Here is a 17,621-nt window from a genome sequence, read left to right on the forward strand (position 1 = left end):
CAACCGCTTATATATCCTCTTCGCTCATCTCCTTTCACCTTTCTGCCGCCGTTGCTCACCTGATTCACACTGTCCACGTCATCGCACCTCCATCACTCCTGTCCACAAGTCTCCCTCGTCTGCGATTTACATTTATCCTTCTACTATCCCGCCAACGCTTCTCGTCAACTTCCTTCCGCTTCCCTTTTCCCCTTGGATATTCCTCCCCGAGGATCTCGTCAGGTGGTAGTTTGTCCCTCGATTTATCGTCTTCGGGTCCGTGCTGGCCTTCACGTGGAGGCTGGATAATGCCTTTCCCTGCTGTGCTGTTTCCTCATCCTCGTTGTCTCGAGGCTCGTTATTGTCCGACTGTTTGACATCCTCAATGCCTTTCATCGTCCAGCCCCTCACCATTCCGCTGTTCTTCTTGACGCTCCCCGCCCCTCAGCTTGTTATTACCCCCCACTGAAAGCTTTGGCCTGCCTTCATCCCCTTTGTTTCTCCTCAGGGTGGTCGTTCGAATAGGCTTCCCGAACACCTCCTTCAGAATATCTCCAGGTCGCAACGTGCCTCTCACCAAAGAGAGCAACCAGTCCACCCCCTATAGCAAACCCTTAAAGCCCAGGCGACTTGCTGAACTTCATGAGCTCATTAAACGCGCGCTCAAACATGCCCCTGAGTTCTCGGTATGTAATGACAAAAACCGTTTCGTTGTCGCGACTCGTCAACATGATTTGCTCATCCACACCAGCGTCGAGCTTGCTCATGCAACTCAGCATGTGGCCCAGACCAAGATCGGGCTTGCCACTGGCATCCACACGGTGGAAAACATAGTCGCGGAAGAGCTTCAACTGAAAGCGATCCCCCACCTCTGACCAGTTGGACTGGCTGCCCAAATCGCCACGTTCCAGTATGGCTGATAGCTTCATCACATTGCGTGCGATCCTGCCGTTCTCAATCTCGCGAGCGAGCCAGTACTGCTGCTCGTCGTTTTCTCGGAGCGTGTTGTTTGCCTGCTGAGCAAGCTGCGGCGCAATCATGGTGAGAAAGTGTGCAATGGTGTGTGGCTGGCCGTTCGGCGCGACTGGTGATAGAAGGAACTGCAGAGCGTCCCTCAAGGAGCGCGAGTATTTGACCAGCGAGTCGAGGGCTGCCTTCGTATTGCTGGACTGCAGCAAGTTTGGAGGCATGCCCGTGGCCAGACACAGAATGACTTTGCCAAATTTGACCAGATCCTCCCCCTGCAGCTCCTGAATCGGACGGTTGTGGTCATATTGCACCACATCCAAGATGGCACATGACCCCAGTCGAATCCGGCTTTTCTCCGTCACGAGAATCTTGCTGAGGTCCAGACACCGTGCTGCAAGATTTTTGTTGTGTAGGTAATAGAGAGCGCTTGCGATCTGACAAACGTAGCTCCAGAGTATGCCTTCCGGCACAGCGGGATATCTTTGTCGGTTGTTCCCCAGGGGCGAAGAGAAGTGTTGTTCGGCCAACGTCTTGGCAAGAGGATGCCAGTCGTACACAAAGATGAGGGAGCTGTCGCCAAAGTTTTGGCTAGTAAAGGTTTCGTGAAACGACACAATATTCTCATGTCTGACATTTTTCCAGTCCCTCATCACACTCATAACCGATTGATCATTTGACAAGCGGTACCCTTCCAAGCGTCTGAGGACGTAGTGCAGCCCAGTCGTCACTTTTTGAGCCTTGTACACCCAACTGTGGTAGCCAAAACAGGCAGTGTTTTTCCTGTGGCTGGTGTCTAGTGAGAACAGAGAGTGGTAGTTCTCGAGCTTGGGCAGGCCTGCTTTGTGGTTCAGCATTGGGTCCAGAAAGAAGCGGCAGTCAGAAGGACCTACCCGGCATTGTATGCTGTGTAGCAAACATCTTCTTTTGTATTTCCTCTCGCATGGCAGCTGGGATGAAATAGTCATAGGTGGACCGCTGCCAAGGTTGCAGCTCTCCTCGATAGGCATCGTACGGCTGATACAGATGATAGTTTGGTTGTTGCATGGGAACAGAGGCATACGCGCCCCCTGAAGAATAGAAGCCCGCCCCAGCACCCGAGACCGCGCTGGGATCACCCGCGTAGGGATTGAAAGGTGCATTGTTCGCAAGGGCAGGAGCCATTGAGTTCATGGCAAACGGATCGCTGAAAACGCCATTGTCTTGGGCTGCGCCATTCCCCATATTCTGCTTTTCGGTCAGTCAGGCCGAAAAGGTAAATTCACATAGGGTGGCATCCTGAACATACGCTGTTTCCTAGTTCATAGTTCTGTGTGTTGCCTGACGGAGTGAACTCTCGCGCACCAGCTGGGTTGAACATGGTCAAATCAGCATTCTGCTGCGTGCTCGCTTTTGCAAGACCGTCAGCCTTGAACAAGAGATGACGGGTCTAGACGAGAGCCACACTCACCGGTGACACCGCGAGGGGTGAAGGGCGCAGCATTCGCTGCTTGAGAAGAAAGGGTGGTCTTCTTGGCTTGCCCCAGATTTTGGCCCGAGGGCGTGAAGGAAGGTGAATCGGCATTGAAAGATTTCTTGGAAAGACTGCCGGCACGGTTAGACGCGCAAAGATCAAGCATGATACCACATCCACAAGCCACACAAGCCCGGTTCTTGGCTTTTCGCATGGCCGCATGCCACCTTCACCAACGGCTAACGACTTACAAATCGGAAGGGCCAGAAGCTGGCTTGTTTTGGTCGTGGTTAAAATTACAGGTCGTGTCCATGTATCGGCAGTGCCCGTATATCACAACGTTGCGGCAAAGGGTGTCCTTGGTATCTTTGGGCATCGCTGTCAGTTGAACCGCATGTCGACGTGCTCAATGCTTGTCGAGATCAACCCACCTCGTCCTTTAGATCTCGGCGAGCCGACCTGCCGCCGCAGGTCGTTGGAGTTGTACCGTGAAGCGGCCATGGCGAATCGGTTACTCTATATCAAGGATGGAAGAATGGGAATGCCTCGGACGTTTCTAAGAGATCTGGCGCATTGTGTCAGTGAACTGTTTGAAAGGCGCCGACAGCTACAAATGCCATGATTGGGTGGCAATCCAGAGAAGACATGAACGAGCAGTCATGGGCTCTTACTTGAAGACAGGTAGCTTAATCCTCCCATGTTTTGCTTTAGAGGGCCGAAAAGGCATCCATGGAACTGGACACAAGCTGGGAAAGAGAAGCGCAATACACAGCTGGTCGCAAGACAAGAAGAAACCGTGTTTTGAAGCGACTGGTTGCTGCTACTATCAAACTGGAGGCTATGGCAGCAGCACGAGACAAAGGAAGCGCACGGCAGGCGATCAATGGGGCGGGTGGCAGTGGTCGGGCTCTATATCGAAGCAACTTTGGGCTGTTCCAGGAGGGGTTATGGCGGCAGAAAAGAGGATGGAAAGAATTTCGAGTTGACGTCGCTGCCAAAATCTTGACAAGCTCTGAACCAATGCGCTCACCGGGTATAGAATGGGGACGGTGCTGACTGTGCCCAGGTGAAGAAAGCATGAGAACTCTCGAGAGGGTCGTCGCGGGTGCCCGCGCGCTAAGAGTGGGGTGGGGCCCCCCAACTCCTTGCTTCTTGGCCATTCAGCCTCGAGGAGGAGGAGCACGGACTCTTGCCGGGAAACCATTCTTCTAAGCGGGGTTGCTGACATGGTGTTCCGCGTATAGTGATATACAGATATATATATTCGTTGTATGAATCTGAGGACCAAGGCTGACCTCACCCTCTATCATCTGTCCCTGTCGCCTTCCTCAACTTGTTGAGCCCTGCCACTCCAGTTTTCCTCTCATTCACCGAGACAAGCAAGAGGGGGGCTTGATTCTGAACTGTGGCCTGTGCTTGGCTTACTGAGGGGTGCCGGCATTCCAAGCAAAACCCTGTTGAGCAGTTTGCACCCGGTGCCGTAACTCTGGGACGCGGAGGTTGACGTGTTGCGACCGATGCGGCTATCTCTTCCACCACCCCAGTATCATTTGTACAACGTGCTATCTGTTTGATATCCGGACGCCGGGCATCGCCTCAAGAGCCTGCAACAGCCAGAACAAGCTCGGTGCATCTAACAATTAATCGTGACTTAGCGCCATTCTCAACCGCACCACCAACGTGTTCTTTGCAAAGCATTACCTTGGGCAAACTGATTTGACCACGACGGGAGCTCTGGGCCACCAACCACAGCTTCGGGAATTGGGAACACGCCACCCTCAACATGGCGGACGGTGTTGAATTTGATCTGGGCCAGCTCTCCTCCCAGCAGCAGGAGGCTCTTCAGCAATACACCGATGTCACAGGCCAAGAAATCAAGGATGCGGTGCCCTTGTTGGAGAGGTCGCAGTGGAATGTCCAAGTGCGTATCCTTTCCTCCGCCCAGTCAGGCACTTCCGTATGAGAGCAAACGTTTGGAAAGAGAGCTGACACGCCCTCCAGATAGCTATCGCCAAATTCTTTGACGGTGACGGGCCCGACCTGGTTGCTGAGGCCCAGGCTGCACAGGATAATCCTCCGCCAGCCGCGGCAAGATATGAGAACTTACACGAGAGCTTCCTGGATGCCGACGATGATAGGCCGAGACGAACGAGGTCCCCAAGAACAGAAGCTGCCCCACGAGTGGTGCCGCAGCAGCCGGTTAGCATCCGGCCCCGAGGACTACTGTCGATTCTTTTGACGCCATTTTCAACCACATGGAGCTTGACGAGAGGTGTATTGGTTGTTTTTGGCCGGATCATCTCGTTCTTCTTCGCATTCCTACCTGCCTCGTTCCGGCCACGATACCTGGGTACGACCATCAGGGGTCTGGGCCAGGCTCATGGACGGACTGCGACACTGCCACAGGAGGCAGCCAGGAGGTTTCGGCGCGAGTTTGAGGAGGCATACGGCACTCACGGCCTCATGTTCTTCGAGGGAGGCCATGCCCAAGCTCTGGACACGGCAAAGAGGGACCTCAAGTTTTTCCTGATGGTGTTGATATCGCCCGAGCATGACGACACCGACTCCTTTATTCGAAACACACTCCTCAGCCCCGATGTTGTCAGCTACATCTCGGATCCCTCCAACAACATCATCCTTTGGGGAGGAAACGTGGCCGACCCCGAAGCCCATCAGGTGGCCAACGAGTATTCCTGTCTCAAGTACCCCTTTTCGTGCTTGGTATGCCTCACCCCCAAGGAGGGCAGCACAAAGATGGGGATTGTCAAGCGTCTGGTCGGACCCATGACGCCAGCCGCTTACCTTTCTGGGCTCCAGGATGCGATTACGAAGTACTCCCCCGATCTTAACGGCGTGCGGGCTGAGAGGGCGGCCCAGGAACATGCCCGGAATCTGAGGAATGAGCAGGACTCTGCATACGAGAGGTCGCTGGCCCGTGACCGCGAGCGAGCCCGACAAAAGCGCGAGGCTGAGGCGGCAGCGGCAGCGGCTGAGAAGCGTGCTCTGGAAGAAGCCGAAAGGGCAGCCCGACAGGAGGAGCTACGGAGGCAGTGGAGAATTTGGCGGGCCACGACCGTTGCGCCGGAGCCGGACACGAAGGATGCTGTCAGGTTGGCTCTCAACATGCCGGCTTCCGCTGGTGGCGGGCGGGTCATCCGCAGATTTGCCAGCGACACCACATTGGAGGAACTTTATGCGTTTGTGGAGTGTTATGGCCTTCTACAAGAAGGACCTCTGAATGAGAAGGCGGCTGAGCCAGAGGGGTACGAGCACAAGTATGGCTTCCAAGTCGCATCGGTGCTACCACGGGAGACCTTCCACCCCAGTAAGACAATCACGATTGGGCAAAAGATGGGCCGGGGCGGAAGTCTTGTGGTTGAAGATTTAATAGACGAGGATGAAGAAGAGTAGACGGGAAGGGGGGAAGGGAATATGCTTTGAGTTTTAGGAGTTAGGGGATAGGTCGATACCCCGACTCCGAGTGGTCTTGCACAGGTGCAAGGACCAGCGGCAGGTAGTATTCAGCGAGAATAGGAAAATAAAAGTACTCTTCATGCCAGGTGATGCGCAATGTTGTCTTGAAGTCTGACGTTGACAAGCCCTTGGCCGGCAGCCACGGGGAGCTGATTGCGCGTCTGATTGACGACAAGGGGGGGCTGTGCGGGCTTAACACCGTTCTACAACGGTCAAGTGTGTGTGCTACGTTGTCGATGTCTTGGCATTGGTTTTGATATGAGACGAGACAGAACTGACACTGACACTAACAAGAACTCTTCTTCTCTAGTGTGTCGATATCCGGATCTTGGTGGTTTTCGTGTGCTGGCGCCTTATGCGAAGACCTTGTGTCCACAACAGTCAACGCCAGGACAATCCTTCATTGACTGGAGTCTTGCTTAACCAACCCGATATGGTTACACCCAACTCGGATTTGGAAACGGAACCCGGGCGGCTGCCTGGCGTGAATCTGGACCGTTTTGCTGCCATGTATATATATATATATATATATATATACATATATGATAAAAGACCGATGTGTTTGCCTGAGTAGCGTCTTTGTGATTTTAAGATTCTATGTTCATTGCTTTCAGAGCTTCCTTGTCAGCTGTTTCAGAACTCAAAAAGACTGAGACCTGGCAGCTCAGACCAACAGTTCAGTTTGAACACCAACCAGCCCGCCTGCTCACCGCAAACCATACCAGTTCATCACCACTCGGTCTATTTGAACATACAATTGTCGGGGTTTGGAGAACATTGGGAATCCCTTTTTGCCTGTGGCTCAGTTATCTATCTACCTATTACAAAACGGGGCCTAGATCAAAGACCCTTGTTACATCTGTTTTGGGGGGGTGGGCACGCAACGCACAACCATCCCGCAGGTCACGCACTCACCCAAAGCAACACAACAAGAGAGCACTGCGGGGGCAACACAACGCCAGCCGGACGGGAAACAGCAAGCAGGCCACCCATCAACAAACCCGAAACCCGGCCAGGAAAACCGCAAACTTCTGGGTAACGGCACACACGAATTCTTCAATCGCATCTTTGCGTATTCTCAATCCTCTCCATACCTTTTCTCTTGCCGCGCTGATCTGCTGCGCTTGTGTTTGTCAGTTTCGGTGTGGGAATCATCTCCAATCCAACTCACGATACGGCGCCGGCGGCTTATGACAGGACGCGCGCGCATCTGCACCAGATCCACCTTCGCCGACAAGTACGCTCTCGCATGAATACACACCTAGGAACATCAGATACATACGGAGAGCGCCAACATGATGAAGAATTTCAGTATGAACAAGGTGCTGGGCACCATAAAAAAGCGAAATAGTATGCCTGAGCATCGTCACGACGTCCAGTGATGGACCGAAGCTAACCCTGCTGCAGCCTCGGACAGCACCACCGACATCCCAGCCGTTGTAGATCCTGCAACTGAACAACCCCAAGACACTGCTGCGCGCTGTGTGGTACGTTTGCGCCAGTCGCTCTCCCCTGCTTGTACGGGATACTGATTGCGATATCTCTTGCAGAAAGCCTTTTGCGAATCAAGAGGAAGCTCCACGGTACGTACCTGTTTCCCTCTTCTAGAAGCCCTGACGCTGTTCGAGATCTGAGACAAATGTGATCCAGGGCGACGATGTCATCTACCTACCTGCTATCGTCGAAGCCGCCGTTGCCTCGCCTGTCGCAGCGACCGAGTCCGCCCGATTGATCCGCAAGTTCCTGAGCCGCGACTACTGGAGCAGGCCGGCGTGTCAGTACAATGCCATCATGCTCATCCGCATCCTCTCCGACAACCCCGGCCCTGGGTTCACCAGAAACTTCGACAAGAAGTTCGTCGATGTTTGCAAGGATTTGTTACGCACCGGTCGCGATTCCAGCGTTAGGCAGCTGTTGATGGAGACATTGGACACGTTCGAGACATCCAAGGGGTACGACGAGGGGCTGAACCTCATCATCGCCATGTGGCAGAAGGAAAAGAAGAAGGCCTACGAAGCATACTCAGTGCGGTCACCTATCACCTATCGATTGAGATGTACTGACCTCGAGATAGACCACACCATCCACCTACGCCACCCCCCGCAACCACAACGTGCCCCCCTACCCCCAGCAGTACCCCCAACAACCCCCTTCGCAATACCCCCAATCCCCTCACCACCACAGCCACCACCACTCCTCTTCCCGATCCAGTCGCCACCGCCTGCCCGACCCCATCGAACTCGCCAATCGCCTCGAGGAAGCCCGCACCTCAGCCAAACTCCTCGAACAGCTCGTCGCCTCCACGCCCACCCAAGAAGTCCTCGCCAACGATCTCATCAAGGAGTTCTCCGAGCGCTGCACTGGCGCCAGCAAGTCCATCCAGGGGTACATGTCCTGCGAGAACCCCGCACCGGACAACGACACGATGGAGTCCCTCATCGACACCAACGAGCAGCTCCAGCAAGCCCTCAACCAGCACCACCGCGCCGTCCTCCAAGCCAAGAAACACCTCGGCGAGGCCAGATCGGACAACAACACCCCCGTTTCCCCCTCGAGCCAACAAGACCAACCCCCTGTCCCGCCCAGAAAACCAATGGGGAGTGGCTATGGTGGGAACGGGTTTGGGGTAGCAGGCGGCGCGGGGTTTGGACCGTCAGGGTCGAGTTCAAGAAGCAACAGTAATGGAAAGGGGAAGGCATCTGCCGAACCGTCGTACCGGACGAATAACCCCAACCCGGCGTATGGACCTTCGGCGAGTATGGCTGGGCCGTCGAGGTCGAATACGGGTACTCCTGCGCAGCAGGAGGATGATCCGTTCCGTGATCCTGAGCCGAGACTCTCGACGAACAATAGAAGAGTCAGCGAGGATGAGACGCCTAGGTTGGGGTATGAGCCTTTTCATCCCGGGTTTGGAGGGGGAGGGGCAGGGAACGGGAGTGCAGGGGAGCAGGTAGGGGCAGGGCCGTCCTCGAAGAAGAACAAGGATGTTGAGCCGGTGACGCCCATATCGGATGCGACGGAGGAGCAGGAGGATGCGTACACTCGGGCCGCGAGGGAGAGGCCGACAGCTGGGGGGAGTGGGAGTGAGCAGGTGGTGAAGGACCCGGGGCCGCTGTACAGGTACTAGACTGCGACTCGGGCCGAGAAGCGGGAAGAGGCAGTTGTGATGGTCGGGTAGGAGCTGGGAGAGAGGGATCGGAGGGGTGGGATTGGAGGGGTGGGATTGGAGGGCTGTCAGGGTGGTGGCTGCCGATGAAAGGGGGGAGGAAGCGTGATATGGAAGTGATGGATCAATTTTTCCGGTGAGGTTTGACGATTCTGGAAGTGAGCTCGTGGTGTGAGGGTGGTGCGGTGTGGTGGTGATGGATATGTGTGCTGTCCAAGGGCGGGAGCCCCATAGCCGTCAGTTCCTGCTGATCTGACAGGCTGGCTCGATGCTATACTAATCGCAAGCCAATGAAGAGAACGTGGCCGGGAAGACGCTCATCGGTCTGGACTTTTAGCAATTGGGCGTCCATGCGGCTGTGGTCTCGCGTGGCGGCGAGAAAGAAAGGTCTCAGTCATCTATCTCGCTTTTTTGGGGAGGCGCGGGGGAGGGGAAGGGGGATGTCTTGGATGACAGACGCCCACTCAGTTCAACGTGCATAGATGCCCGATGAACAGTTGGTGATGAAGAGGGTATTGTCGAAAAGGGAGTAAGCTTGGCGAGGAAGCCGGTCGTTGGGAGAAGAAAAGAGGGGAAAAGCAAGAAAAAGAAAACATATCACTTTTCTTTACAGCAAGCGCACTTTGCACCACACACACACACACACCACGCCACACCAAACCCACACCGATAGGGTGTTCGTCGGCTGCTACCTAGCACCATGACTCGCCGTCGGGCTTTCTGGGCTTGTCTTGGACCAGGTCTAGGCCTCTTTGGAGCTCATATACATGCCTTATCACTGTGGAGGGTTTTGATCCGATGGGGTTTATGGGCAGATTCGAAAAGGGGGGGGGGGACGGGAGAGGGTAATTTGGGGAGGGATACATATTGCAAAGAGAGGGTTTTTTACGTTTCCTATTCAGATATCACCGTCATGTATGCGGCGGAAAGAGCGTTCATATCTGTTGATTTCATCGGCTTCTAGTTCACAGGTAGTTCTTTGCTTCTTATTGTTTATAAACATGATTTCTCACACACTAATCTGTCACGGTTCTGTACTGGAGACTTCTTGGTGATCCGTGATTCTTCCACCATATGCCGGAGGGAAACGCGCCAGTGGCCGATGATTGGAGGATAGGGGTTACCGCAAAACAAACAAAAAAAGCAATTCTAGGCGTTGAGTTGCACCTCGATCGATGATGACCAAGCATGTGCCCATCTTCTTCTTACCCTCTCGCATTCCCTGGAGCCTCGAGCACGAGACAACGTTACTTTTGGTTGGCCCGGCTGCAAACCGCAAGGCTGCCGGTGGGACAGCCCGGCCCAGTTCCCGATCACGCAACTCCCAGCTGGGTGAGGTTGACCGGGAAGCTGCATGTGCATACCGAGAAAGTGCGCTGAAGAAGGCAACAAGTGGGAAGTGGCTTGCACACCACATGTGAAAGTCTATGCAGATAAGGCATTCGTATTACAGTGCGGGTAGGCGGATGTTGTTGCCTTATAAGGAGTTTCGTGGTAGCTCACGGCGCGGGCCGAAGCACTGACGGCTTTCCCACCTGACTGGCTGATGATTTCTGCCATCAGAGTTAGGGAGCCATGGAACTCAAGAGATACTGTGGCCAAGGGTGAATCTTCCATGAGAACAGCATACCTATCTCATGCTTCGTCCCTGGCGTGAGCTGGTTTGGAAGCGGCCTTTTGAAAGTTATCTGAAAATGTCCAGTGCGTCAGTAGCAAACCTGTCCTCTACCCTACCACTCTGCAGTTTCATTCTCGCATGGACATCCCACACGGATGTCGCACAAGTTTTGAACATGGGGAAAGACAGTGGATCGTTACCTTGGGGGGCTGCCCGGAGAGAGACGGTCGAGTTCCGGCGGTTATCTCGACGTTGAACAGACATCAGATGTAAGCCAGTTCGAAACTCGTCCCATGTCTTCTGACTTGAATGATTAGCCAATCTCAAAACTACCACGGACAATGACAAGGGATTGAACATACGGTTTGTGGGAAGTCTCTGTTGCGCCATCTCATGGACCCCATGACGGCCTCGGTCAGGGTAGGGGAGCGGGTGGCTTTTCTCATCCATCCCCACTAGAATGTGTAGCATGAGAGCTACGGAGAAGGTCTGGTTGGGCAGAGTTGACCGGTTACAGGAAGTTCGCGAGGCGGGATGGCTGTCGACCTGTCCTTGCCCGCCCTCACCCACCATGTTCTCTGTCGAGGGACAGGAGGTTCCTCACCGGTCAAAGAAGCAACTTCTAAAGATGGTAAGCATCCCGCACGATACCTCGCCATCAGCGGATGTTGTGTTCGGGTGCTTGGCTTGGTTGAGAGTCGTCCTACCCCAGATCGTGGGGACCTTTTGAGCAGCTCTGTTCTGAGGTGACGCTGTCAGCGAGGACAAATGACGAGGTGCTGTGGCATGGATAGCTGTAGGGTGCCGTAAAATATCCGTGTCCTGCTCTGATGCGAGCAAAAATGCTTGTGAGAGGTGAGTTCTCAACTTGACAAGGAGATGAGCGCGATTTTTCTCACGCCTATTGTACTACTCTGCAGGCCAAAAACAAGACAAGTCAAAAATCCAAAATGTCGATCAAATCACCCTCGGTTCCGAAGCGGAAGCGACCTTGCTGATAATCAGACGAGGGGGGAAGGCGAGTGATGGGATCTTCAGCTCTCTCCCTAGCATGATCATATTTTTGAGGACAGCGCGGTTTCACTCCCTCCGTCCCGATGACCATCCTGAGTGTCTAGACCTGTCGAGTCTCCCGAAACTCACGTCACTGTGACAGAGTTTGTGTGCTCTCCACGGAGCATAGTCCGCGGCAACTGCCCAGAACGCCTCGCTCCCGGTACACATGCTCTAGCGCCCCTGATGTTTCAACACGACCGCTGTGCGCGCTTGTCTTCAATTCCATCACCTCCTTCATATGCATTTCCGGCAAGACAAGAATGGGTTCATGATGGAGGTCTTCTATGCATAAATGTCAGGGTCGCTGGCATCTAATCCAGGAAGACGGTGTCTGCCAGTCTGGGCCTCCATCCGAGTCTTCTTGCCTCACCCTACAAAACACCGTGTGCCGATTGTCTATTAGGACTCCCAGCATTGACGGCTCTCTCCTGAGTGACCGCGGTCAGTACCCTTGGCACTTGCAACCATCTGTGCTAGTCCATTTCAGTCAAACTACCTGCCACCTGATAGCCGCTCAGCTGTCGAAGCTAGCCTTGATACTTTTGAGCATCGACGATTACCCGTCGATATTTCTGCAGCCAGGGCTCTCGGTTCCAGTCAACAAGGCGTTGTGCTGACTGCAGGATGACATCGGTTCATCATGGCAACAATCTGATAGGGGACAGTATAGAACACGATGTCCATCCTGATAGGGTTGCTGTGATGATTAGGGACAACCTCCCCGAGCTTCAAAGCATTCTCTTCTCATTCACCAGCAGAGTTGTACGTTATTCGCCCTGTCTAATGTTTTGCTAGCTAACATAACATATCACAGACAGGCCGCTCCTGGATGCTTACAACAGTTCTTCAGTCACCTGCCTTGACGTCTCGTCGGCCCAGGGTGCAAATGCTGGGGCTTCCACTTATGCGGGCCGACAGTTGCGACTACATCAGCTCCATCCCCAGGAGGCATCTCACTTGGTTGAGCGTGACCGGACCGGGATCGTTTGTCACCCTCAACATGTTGAAGCAACGGCTCATGCAGACACGTGGTCTGGAAACACTTCACCTGCGCAATTTTGCCGAGCGTTCCTTCGAGTTCGTGAGCAATGAGAGATTGCCACCCCTTCTGGAGCTGGTTCTTGAGAGCTATGACTGGCGACACTCTCTGGAAGAGAGCACCAACAACTGGGACTTTTCTCAACTCAAGGTCCTCATGCTATTCTCGGTTAAGCATCTGACGAGCCTGTTCAGAGTCATCTCGCAAGTCCCGCACCGTTTGGAGACGTTGGTTTTCGACATGGAATGGGGCCCTGAAGTCATACCGAGTCTTCAAACGCTTTGCGAATGTCCCAGTCTACACACGGTTGTGGTCCGCCTTCCGCCCAAGCTGCCAACCACCGACACAGACCTTCTCCAACAGCTCCAGATACCCCTCAAGGAGGCCCACGACAACCTCGCGTATAAGCTGGCCGCGGGCATCATCCACCTCCTGCTCCGAACTAGATTCGGCAATACCAAGTGGCAAGACATCTATGTCCTGTTCGGGGAGTGGAAGATGTGGGATAACGCCGGGCTGCATCCAGGCTACTACTTCAAGTACATCGGCCCCGTCAGTGAAGGGATGCACATTGAAAACCTCAACAAATTCGACATGCAGGCGCTGTTGGCAACAGTGGCCAGAATGACGGGTGCTGGAGCAGAGGGTGCCACAACGCTGGACGACGCAAAAAAGAAGAAGGCAAGACGTCCCCAGCCTGTCGGGCAGGGTGGGGACAGGATGGGATTCTATCACGAGGTGTATGGTTTGCGCTCCTTGTTGGCGTCGAAGCCGTTGGATAGGATTTCTTTGTCTTTTTGAAGGCTATCTGGCATGACATCTCTTCTACTTTCCAGTGCTCGGTCGACATCATCACATGGCAGACTCGATGCCTCAATCTCCATTTACAAGAATTGGTTTTCCTTATCTGGATCTTTCAGCTTCATTTTCCTCCCTTCTTTAATCCTTTTGCTTTGTTAGTTTCCTTTTGGCTTTGGACCCTTGCCTGCTTTTCTTGCCCATCATTTCCCGTGTTCTTGACTCGTATCTTCCTCGCCAACATTCCTTTTCATTGACCATCTTCTTCTCGACTTCTTTTACATGAGTGAGTCAATAACCGACCTCTTTGTTGCTTCAAGTCATTCCTCTCGGGCAATTTCGTTTTAGTTGGCAATTGTTCAAGGCTGATCTGGTTTTCAAGAACTTGCTCCAAGGCAGGGGGCGATGATCTCTCATTTGGGCTGGTGTCTGGAGGTTGCTTCGGGTGGCAGTCTGCCGGTACCAGGATAGAGCAGCCAGGGGTCAAGGGTTTGGGTAGGCGTTTCCGTTGGCGGTGCAAGAGATATGCGGCAAGGACGAAGAGACTGAAAAAGCTGTTTTCCTGATGAGGACCTGGAGACAGAATACCATCTAGGGGCGTGGCCAAGGCAGTGGATAAGCAAATATATTCTGCCTTCTGCCGTGCTCGACCCACTGATCGTGCTTTGTGACTGAACGAGATCAGCCAATATCGCATGCGTGACCACGCGTCGTCTGCTCCTCCTGTCAGCAAGTTCTGAATGACCTTGGAATACTTCGCGGCGATATGTTTGTTTCCTTATATTTTACAGAAATTATTCTTACAAATCACCACCCCCTCCCCCTATTTCGGCACACCTTCCTCCTCCTTCTCCATCCTCCTCCTCACCTCCCCCAACTTCTGCTCCAGCGACACCTTTTGCTTCCAGAGCTCTCCCTTTGAGTTTTCGAGCATGGCCACTTTTTCGTCGGTGGTGAGCTCCTGGACCTTTTGTTTTTCCTAATGACTCTTTGTTAGCACACCCGAGTTTCACAACCGTCTACCTACCCCCGATGTATAATTTCAAGACGCAATTTATGCTTGATTTCGGGACATAGGAAATGGAAATGGGTTCCGTGAGAAAAAAAATATAATAAAAAAATTAAATAAAAAAAAATAAAAAAAAATAAAAGATAAAATAAATAAAATAATACAAAGAAATAAAAGATAAAATAAGTAGAATAATAAAAATAAAATAAACCATACAAGTAAATAAACTTAAAAACTAAAAATTAAAAAATTAAAGAAGAAAATCTTATGCAGAATGGTGTGGATATGGGGGTTTGGAAAAAAGAGAGGGCGGCCAGGGGGGGACGAACCTCGTTCCACTCCCTCTGCGTCTTCAACCCGGCGCCGTAGATGGACCCGGTGAATGCCGTCGCGGCGAAGGCGCCGGTCCAGATGAGGCGTTTCCAGCGGGGTGCTGGCTCGGGTTTCCCGTCTGTTGTTGACTTTGGGTCGGCTTTTCCTTGGCTTTGCTGCCTCGTGGAAGATTTGCTGTAGGGTTGGGATTTGAGGTGGGGGGCTGAGGTTGTGAAGGTTCGTTTGGGGGGGAGTCGAAGGAGGGTTTGTGGTGATCGGGACATTTTGGGTGGGTTTGTTGTGACTTATAAAGTCTTATGATTTGGTGAGCTTGTGGTGAGCTTGAGACTGTTTTATTTAAGTACACAATTGATAGACAAATAAGGGGTGGGTGGGGTGAGGGTTTGTTGGTGAGTCGTTGCTCACACTGTCATGATGAAGATTGACTGAGTGAGCTGTGATGTCTCTTGAGTGAAAGCAAGGGTTTGAGGCGCACGGACCTGCAGTATGTCAGGGCCGGATAACCGGGACGGACCGTTTAGCGCTAAACGGATTGCTTGGTTTGCTTTGCCGGGAAAGTGGGGCTTCTAACTTCTGCCTTCTTTCAAGAACACAACTCAAACTGGGAAGTTGGCAGCTTCTTGGGGAGGCAAGTCTGTCTGCTGACTGAGATGATTGAGGGGGTAGTGAGTAATCGCCCTGCGTTTCATGTCCCATCGGGAGAGAGGGAAAATGGAGATGGGAATTGGGTCTCGAATAGACGGTGCAGGATGTTCAGTTGTGGTTTACCAGACAGTTTTGTCTCATTGCCTCGAGTGGCATTTTGTTCTAGACAAGCGAGGTTGGTGTCTTCCCGCTCCAGCTCCACGTGTTGTGTGTCTGATTCGATTCGCTCAATCTGAGTGGTGAGGTCAGCTTCTGGATCGCCAATGTTTCTTCACTGATGACACCTTTTTGAGACAATCAAGACCTCAACTTATCCCCTGTTTTGCACCTACCACTCCCCTTTTGACAACACATCTGCAGACCCCCTCATATCCTTCCCTCCATAGTTTTCCAGTTTCGAGAACATGACCCCCCGCGTCTTCATAATCCGCCACGGCGAAACCACCTGGTCCCTCTCCGGCAAGCACACCTCCACAACCAACATCCCCCTCACCGCCTCGGGCGAGAAGCGCGTCCTAGCCACCGGCCGCGCCCTCGTCGGCAACGACCGTCTCATCGTCCCCTCCAAGCTCTCCCACATCTATGTCTCCCCTCGCCTCCGCGCCCAGCGCACGTTGGAGCTCTTAAACATTGCTTACCGGTCGCACACCCCTCTTCTGAGCCCGGCTCGGGAAGGGGGTATCCCCTGTCAAGCTGAGGTTGAGATCACGGAGGACATCAGAGAGTGGGATTACGGCGACTATGAGGGGATCACCTCTCCCGAGATCAACAGGATTAGAAAGGAGCAGGGGTTGGATGATGGGAGGAAGTGGGATATCTGGCGAGATGGGTGTCCTGGTGGGGAGTATGCCAGACCATGACTGTTCGTTACTGGAGGGATGGCTGACTGTGAGCAGGAGCCCAGCGGATATCACTGCTAGGCTAGATAGACTGATCCAGGACATCAGGGAGAAATGGCATCGTCCAGTGATGGAGGGCGAGAATGTCGGCGAGGGGAAGAAGGGCGACGTCCTGATCGTTGCACATGGCCACATACTCCGAGCTTTTGCGCAGAGGTGGGCGGGAAAGGAACTTCATGACGGACCAACGTTTTTGCTCGAGGCAGGAGGTGTCGGGACGCTGAGGTATGTATTGCGCGCCGACTTTGCTCTGGGTACGTGCGAGCGGTCTGCTGAGAAACGACAGTTATGAACACCACAATATCAACGAACCTGCCATTTTACTTGGTGGTGCATTTGTCGTCGGGGACGATTGGTGAGTGGTCCTCTGCCTGGTATCGACGAGGAGCTCGAGGATGGGATAGCTAACCAAGCCAATGTGGCAGAGCTGCTAGAGTTGCCACTGTGAGAGAATGATGGTGGTACACGTATCAGTCGACGCCGCACCTAGACTTGCAGCCGAGGATTGTAGAGATCGTGTACATGCGACTTCCTAGATAGGTATTGTGACCAGTTGCTATGGAGGATACACCTTGGTGGGTATGTTACTTGTGGTATTACAGTTGTTTTGGAATACCGCTTGCAATGCATCGTTATCGCATCCAAGAGTCGTCTTCTTGATCATGTCGGAAATCTCGAGCAGCATGATGCCATCAATATTCTTATTCCTCCAATAGAATCCTAAACCATTCAATTGGATAAGCTAACACAAGAGGCCCATTGTTTTACCGCCATGGCCGCTAAGCTGCAGCAAAGCGGTTTGTTTACTTCCCCTGAAGTGTGGATCTTCGATTCCTCCTTCCACCCTTCCACTACCCAGGTGCCATCGCGCCAAAACTTGGATGAAAGGGAAGATTGATCGAGCAAGGCAAAAAAGACAAGAAACGGCACAAACATGCCAGTCACAACCAGCCCATTGCAAAACGGGGAAACCGAGAATATAACGACCAGTCACAGTGGCCCATCACACTGCAAGTGGTGTTACAGTCAATGCCAATATTTTCCCTTTCCGGTTGCGCGACTGCACCACACTTTGCAACGCACACACCAGATGCTGGCCACATTGGAACATCGGCACGAATGCACCGCATGATGGCTACAAGTGAAAGAACTCTCCTTGTCGTGCTGCCGGCCATCGTTACGTCCA

The 17,621-nt window shown here is 53.1% G+C and overlaps 6 protein-coding genes across 6 annotated transcripts; 4 read left to right on the forward strand and 2 right to left on the reverse strand.

Annotated features, from left to right (window-relative positions):
• Positions 1–21: 21 nt before the first annotated feature.
• On the reverse strand, positions 22–5,952 carry PAN3 (PAB-dependent poly(A)-specific ribonuclease subunit 3). The gene is made up of 9 exons (XM_062886521.1): positions 5,901–5,952; positions 3,864–5,811; positions 3,070–3,789; positions 2,830–2,963; positions 2,650–2,764; positions 2,396–2,529; positions 2,234–2,334; positions 1,839–2,172; positions 22–1,783 (listed from the first exon to the last, which is right to left on the reverse strand). Exons 4-9 carry the CDS (start codon positions 2,897–2,899, stop codon positions 594–596), a joined length of 1,944 nt encoding a protein of 647 aa, XP_062749612.1. The 5' UTR covers positions 2,900–2,963; positions 3,070–3,789; positions 3,864–5,811; positions 5,901–5,952; the 3' UTR covers positions 22–593.
• ucp10 (UBX domain-containing protein 10) lies at positions 3,693–5,809 on the forward strand (the record flags this gene model as incomplete). Its single annotated transcript, XM_062886522.1, has 2 exons — positions 3,693–4,319; positions 4,400–5,809. The coding sequence occupies exons 1-2, from the start codon at positions 4,182–4,184 to the stop codon at positions 5,807–5,809; spliced, it is 1,548 nt and encodes a 515-aa protein (XP_062749613.1). The 5' UTR covers positions 3,693–4,181.
• Positions 5,953–7,167: 1,215 nt separating the features above from the next.
• Positions 7,168–9,064, forward strand: QC762_120860 (uncharacterized protein; the record flags this gene model as incomplete). Its single annotated transcript, XM_062886523.1, has 5 exons — positions 7,168–7,222; positions 7,280–7,359; positions 7,423–7,455; positions 7,523–7,897; positions 7,947–9,064. 5 exons carry the CDS (start codon positions 7,168–7,170, stop codon positions 8,997–8,999), a joined length of 1,596 nt encoding a protein of 531 aa, XP_062749614.1. The 3' UTR covers positions 9,000–9,064.
• A 1,572-nt stretch (positions 9,065–10,636) lies between these two features.
• Positions 10,637–13,552, forward strand: QC762_120870 (uncharacterized protein; the record flags this gene model as incomplete). The annotated part of the gene is made up of 3 exons (XM_062886524.1): positions 10,637–10,925; positions 10,974–12,474; positions 12,527–13,552. Exons 2-3 carry the CDS (start codon positions 12,337–12,339, stop codon positions 13,550–13,552), a joined length of 1,164 nt encoding a protein of 387 aa, XP_062749615.1. The 5' UTR covers positions 10,637–10,925; positions 10,974–12,336.
• A 113-nt stretch (positions 13,553–13,665) lies between these two features.
• On the reverse strand, positions 13,666–15,358 carry QC762_0021120 (uncharacterized protein). Its single transcript, XM_062883075.1, has 3 exons — positions 15,318–15,358; positions 14,888–15,291; positions 13,666–14,528 (listed from the first exon to the last, which is right to left on the reverse strand). Exons 2-3 carry the CDS (start codon positions 15,152–15,154, stop codon positions 14,373–14,375), a joined length of 423 nt encoding a protein of 140 aa, XP_062749616.1. The 5' UTR covers positions 15,155–15,291; positions 15,318–15,358; the 3' UTR covers positions 13,666–14,372.
• Positions 15,359–15,486: 128 nt separating this feature from the next.
• SHB17 (Sedoheptulose 1,7-bisphosphatase) lies at positions 15,487–17,127 on the forward strand. Its single transcript, XM_062886525.1, is given in 5 exon segments — positions 15,487–15,727; positions 15,745–16,380; positions 16,433–16,660; positions 16,722–16,790; positions 16,861–17,127. Coding segments are annotated over 4 exon segments (738 nt in total). The 5' UTR covers positions 15,487–15,727; positions 15,745–15,940; the 3' UTR covers positions 16,862–17,127.
• The last annotated feature ends 494 nt before the right edge of the window (positions 17,128–17,621 follow it).

This window comes from Podospora pseudocomata, assembly GCF_035222375.1.
Source record: "Podospora pseudocomata strain CBS 415.72m chromosome 1 map unlocalized CBS415.72m_1, whole genome shotgun sequence".
In the NCBI taxonomy this organism is placed as follows: domain Eukaryota; kingdom Fungi; phylum Ascomycota; class Sordariomycetes; order Sordariales; family Podosporaceae; genus Podospora; species Podospora pseudocomata.

What these genes read in the sequence shown, in the direction of transcription:
- PAN3 (XM_062886521.1), bottom strand. Translation starts at nt 2,899, where the DNA reads ATGGCCGCTTCACGGTACAACTCCAACGACCTGCGGCGGCAGGTCGGC. An exon ending in GCCGAGATCTAAAGGACGAG is followed by an intron (nt 2,765 to 2,829) that starts GTGGGTTGATCT and finishes CGATGCCCAAAG; the next exon opens with ATACCAAGGACACCCTTTGC. An exon ending in CACCCCTCGCGGTGTCACCG is followed by an intron (nt 2,335 to 2,395) that starts GTGAGTGTGGCT and finishes GTCTTGCAAAAG; the next exon opens with CGAGCACGCAGCAGAATGCT.
- QC762_0021120 (XM_062883075.1), bottom strand. Translation starts at nt 15,154, where the DNA reads ATGTCCCGATCACCACAAACCCTCCTTCGACTCCCCCCCAAACGAACC. An exon ending in CGCAGAGGGAGTGGAACGAG is followed by an intron (nt 14,529 to 14,887) that starts GTTCGTCCCCCC and finishes AAGAGTCATTAG; the next exon opens with GAAAAACAAAAGGTCCAGGA.
- SHB17 (XM_062886525.1), top strand. Translation starts at nt 15,941, where the DNA reads ATGACCCCCCGCGTCTTCATAATCCGCCACGGCGAAACCACCTGGTCC. An exon ending in GATGGGTGTCCTGGTGGGGA is followed by an intron (nt 16,381 to 16,432) that starts GTATGCCAGACC and finishes GACTGTGAGCAG; the next exon opens with GAGCCCAGCGGATATCACTG. An exon ending in GGAGGTGTCGGGACGCTGAG is followed by an intron (nt 16,661 to 16,721) that starts GTATGTATTGCG and finishes GAGAAACGACAG; the next exon opens with TTATGAACACCACAATATCA.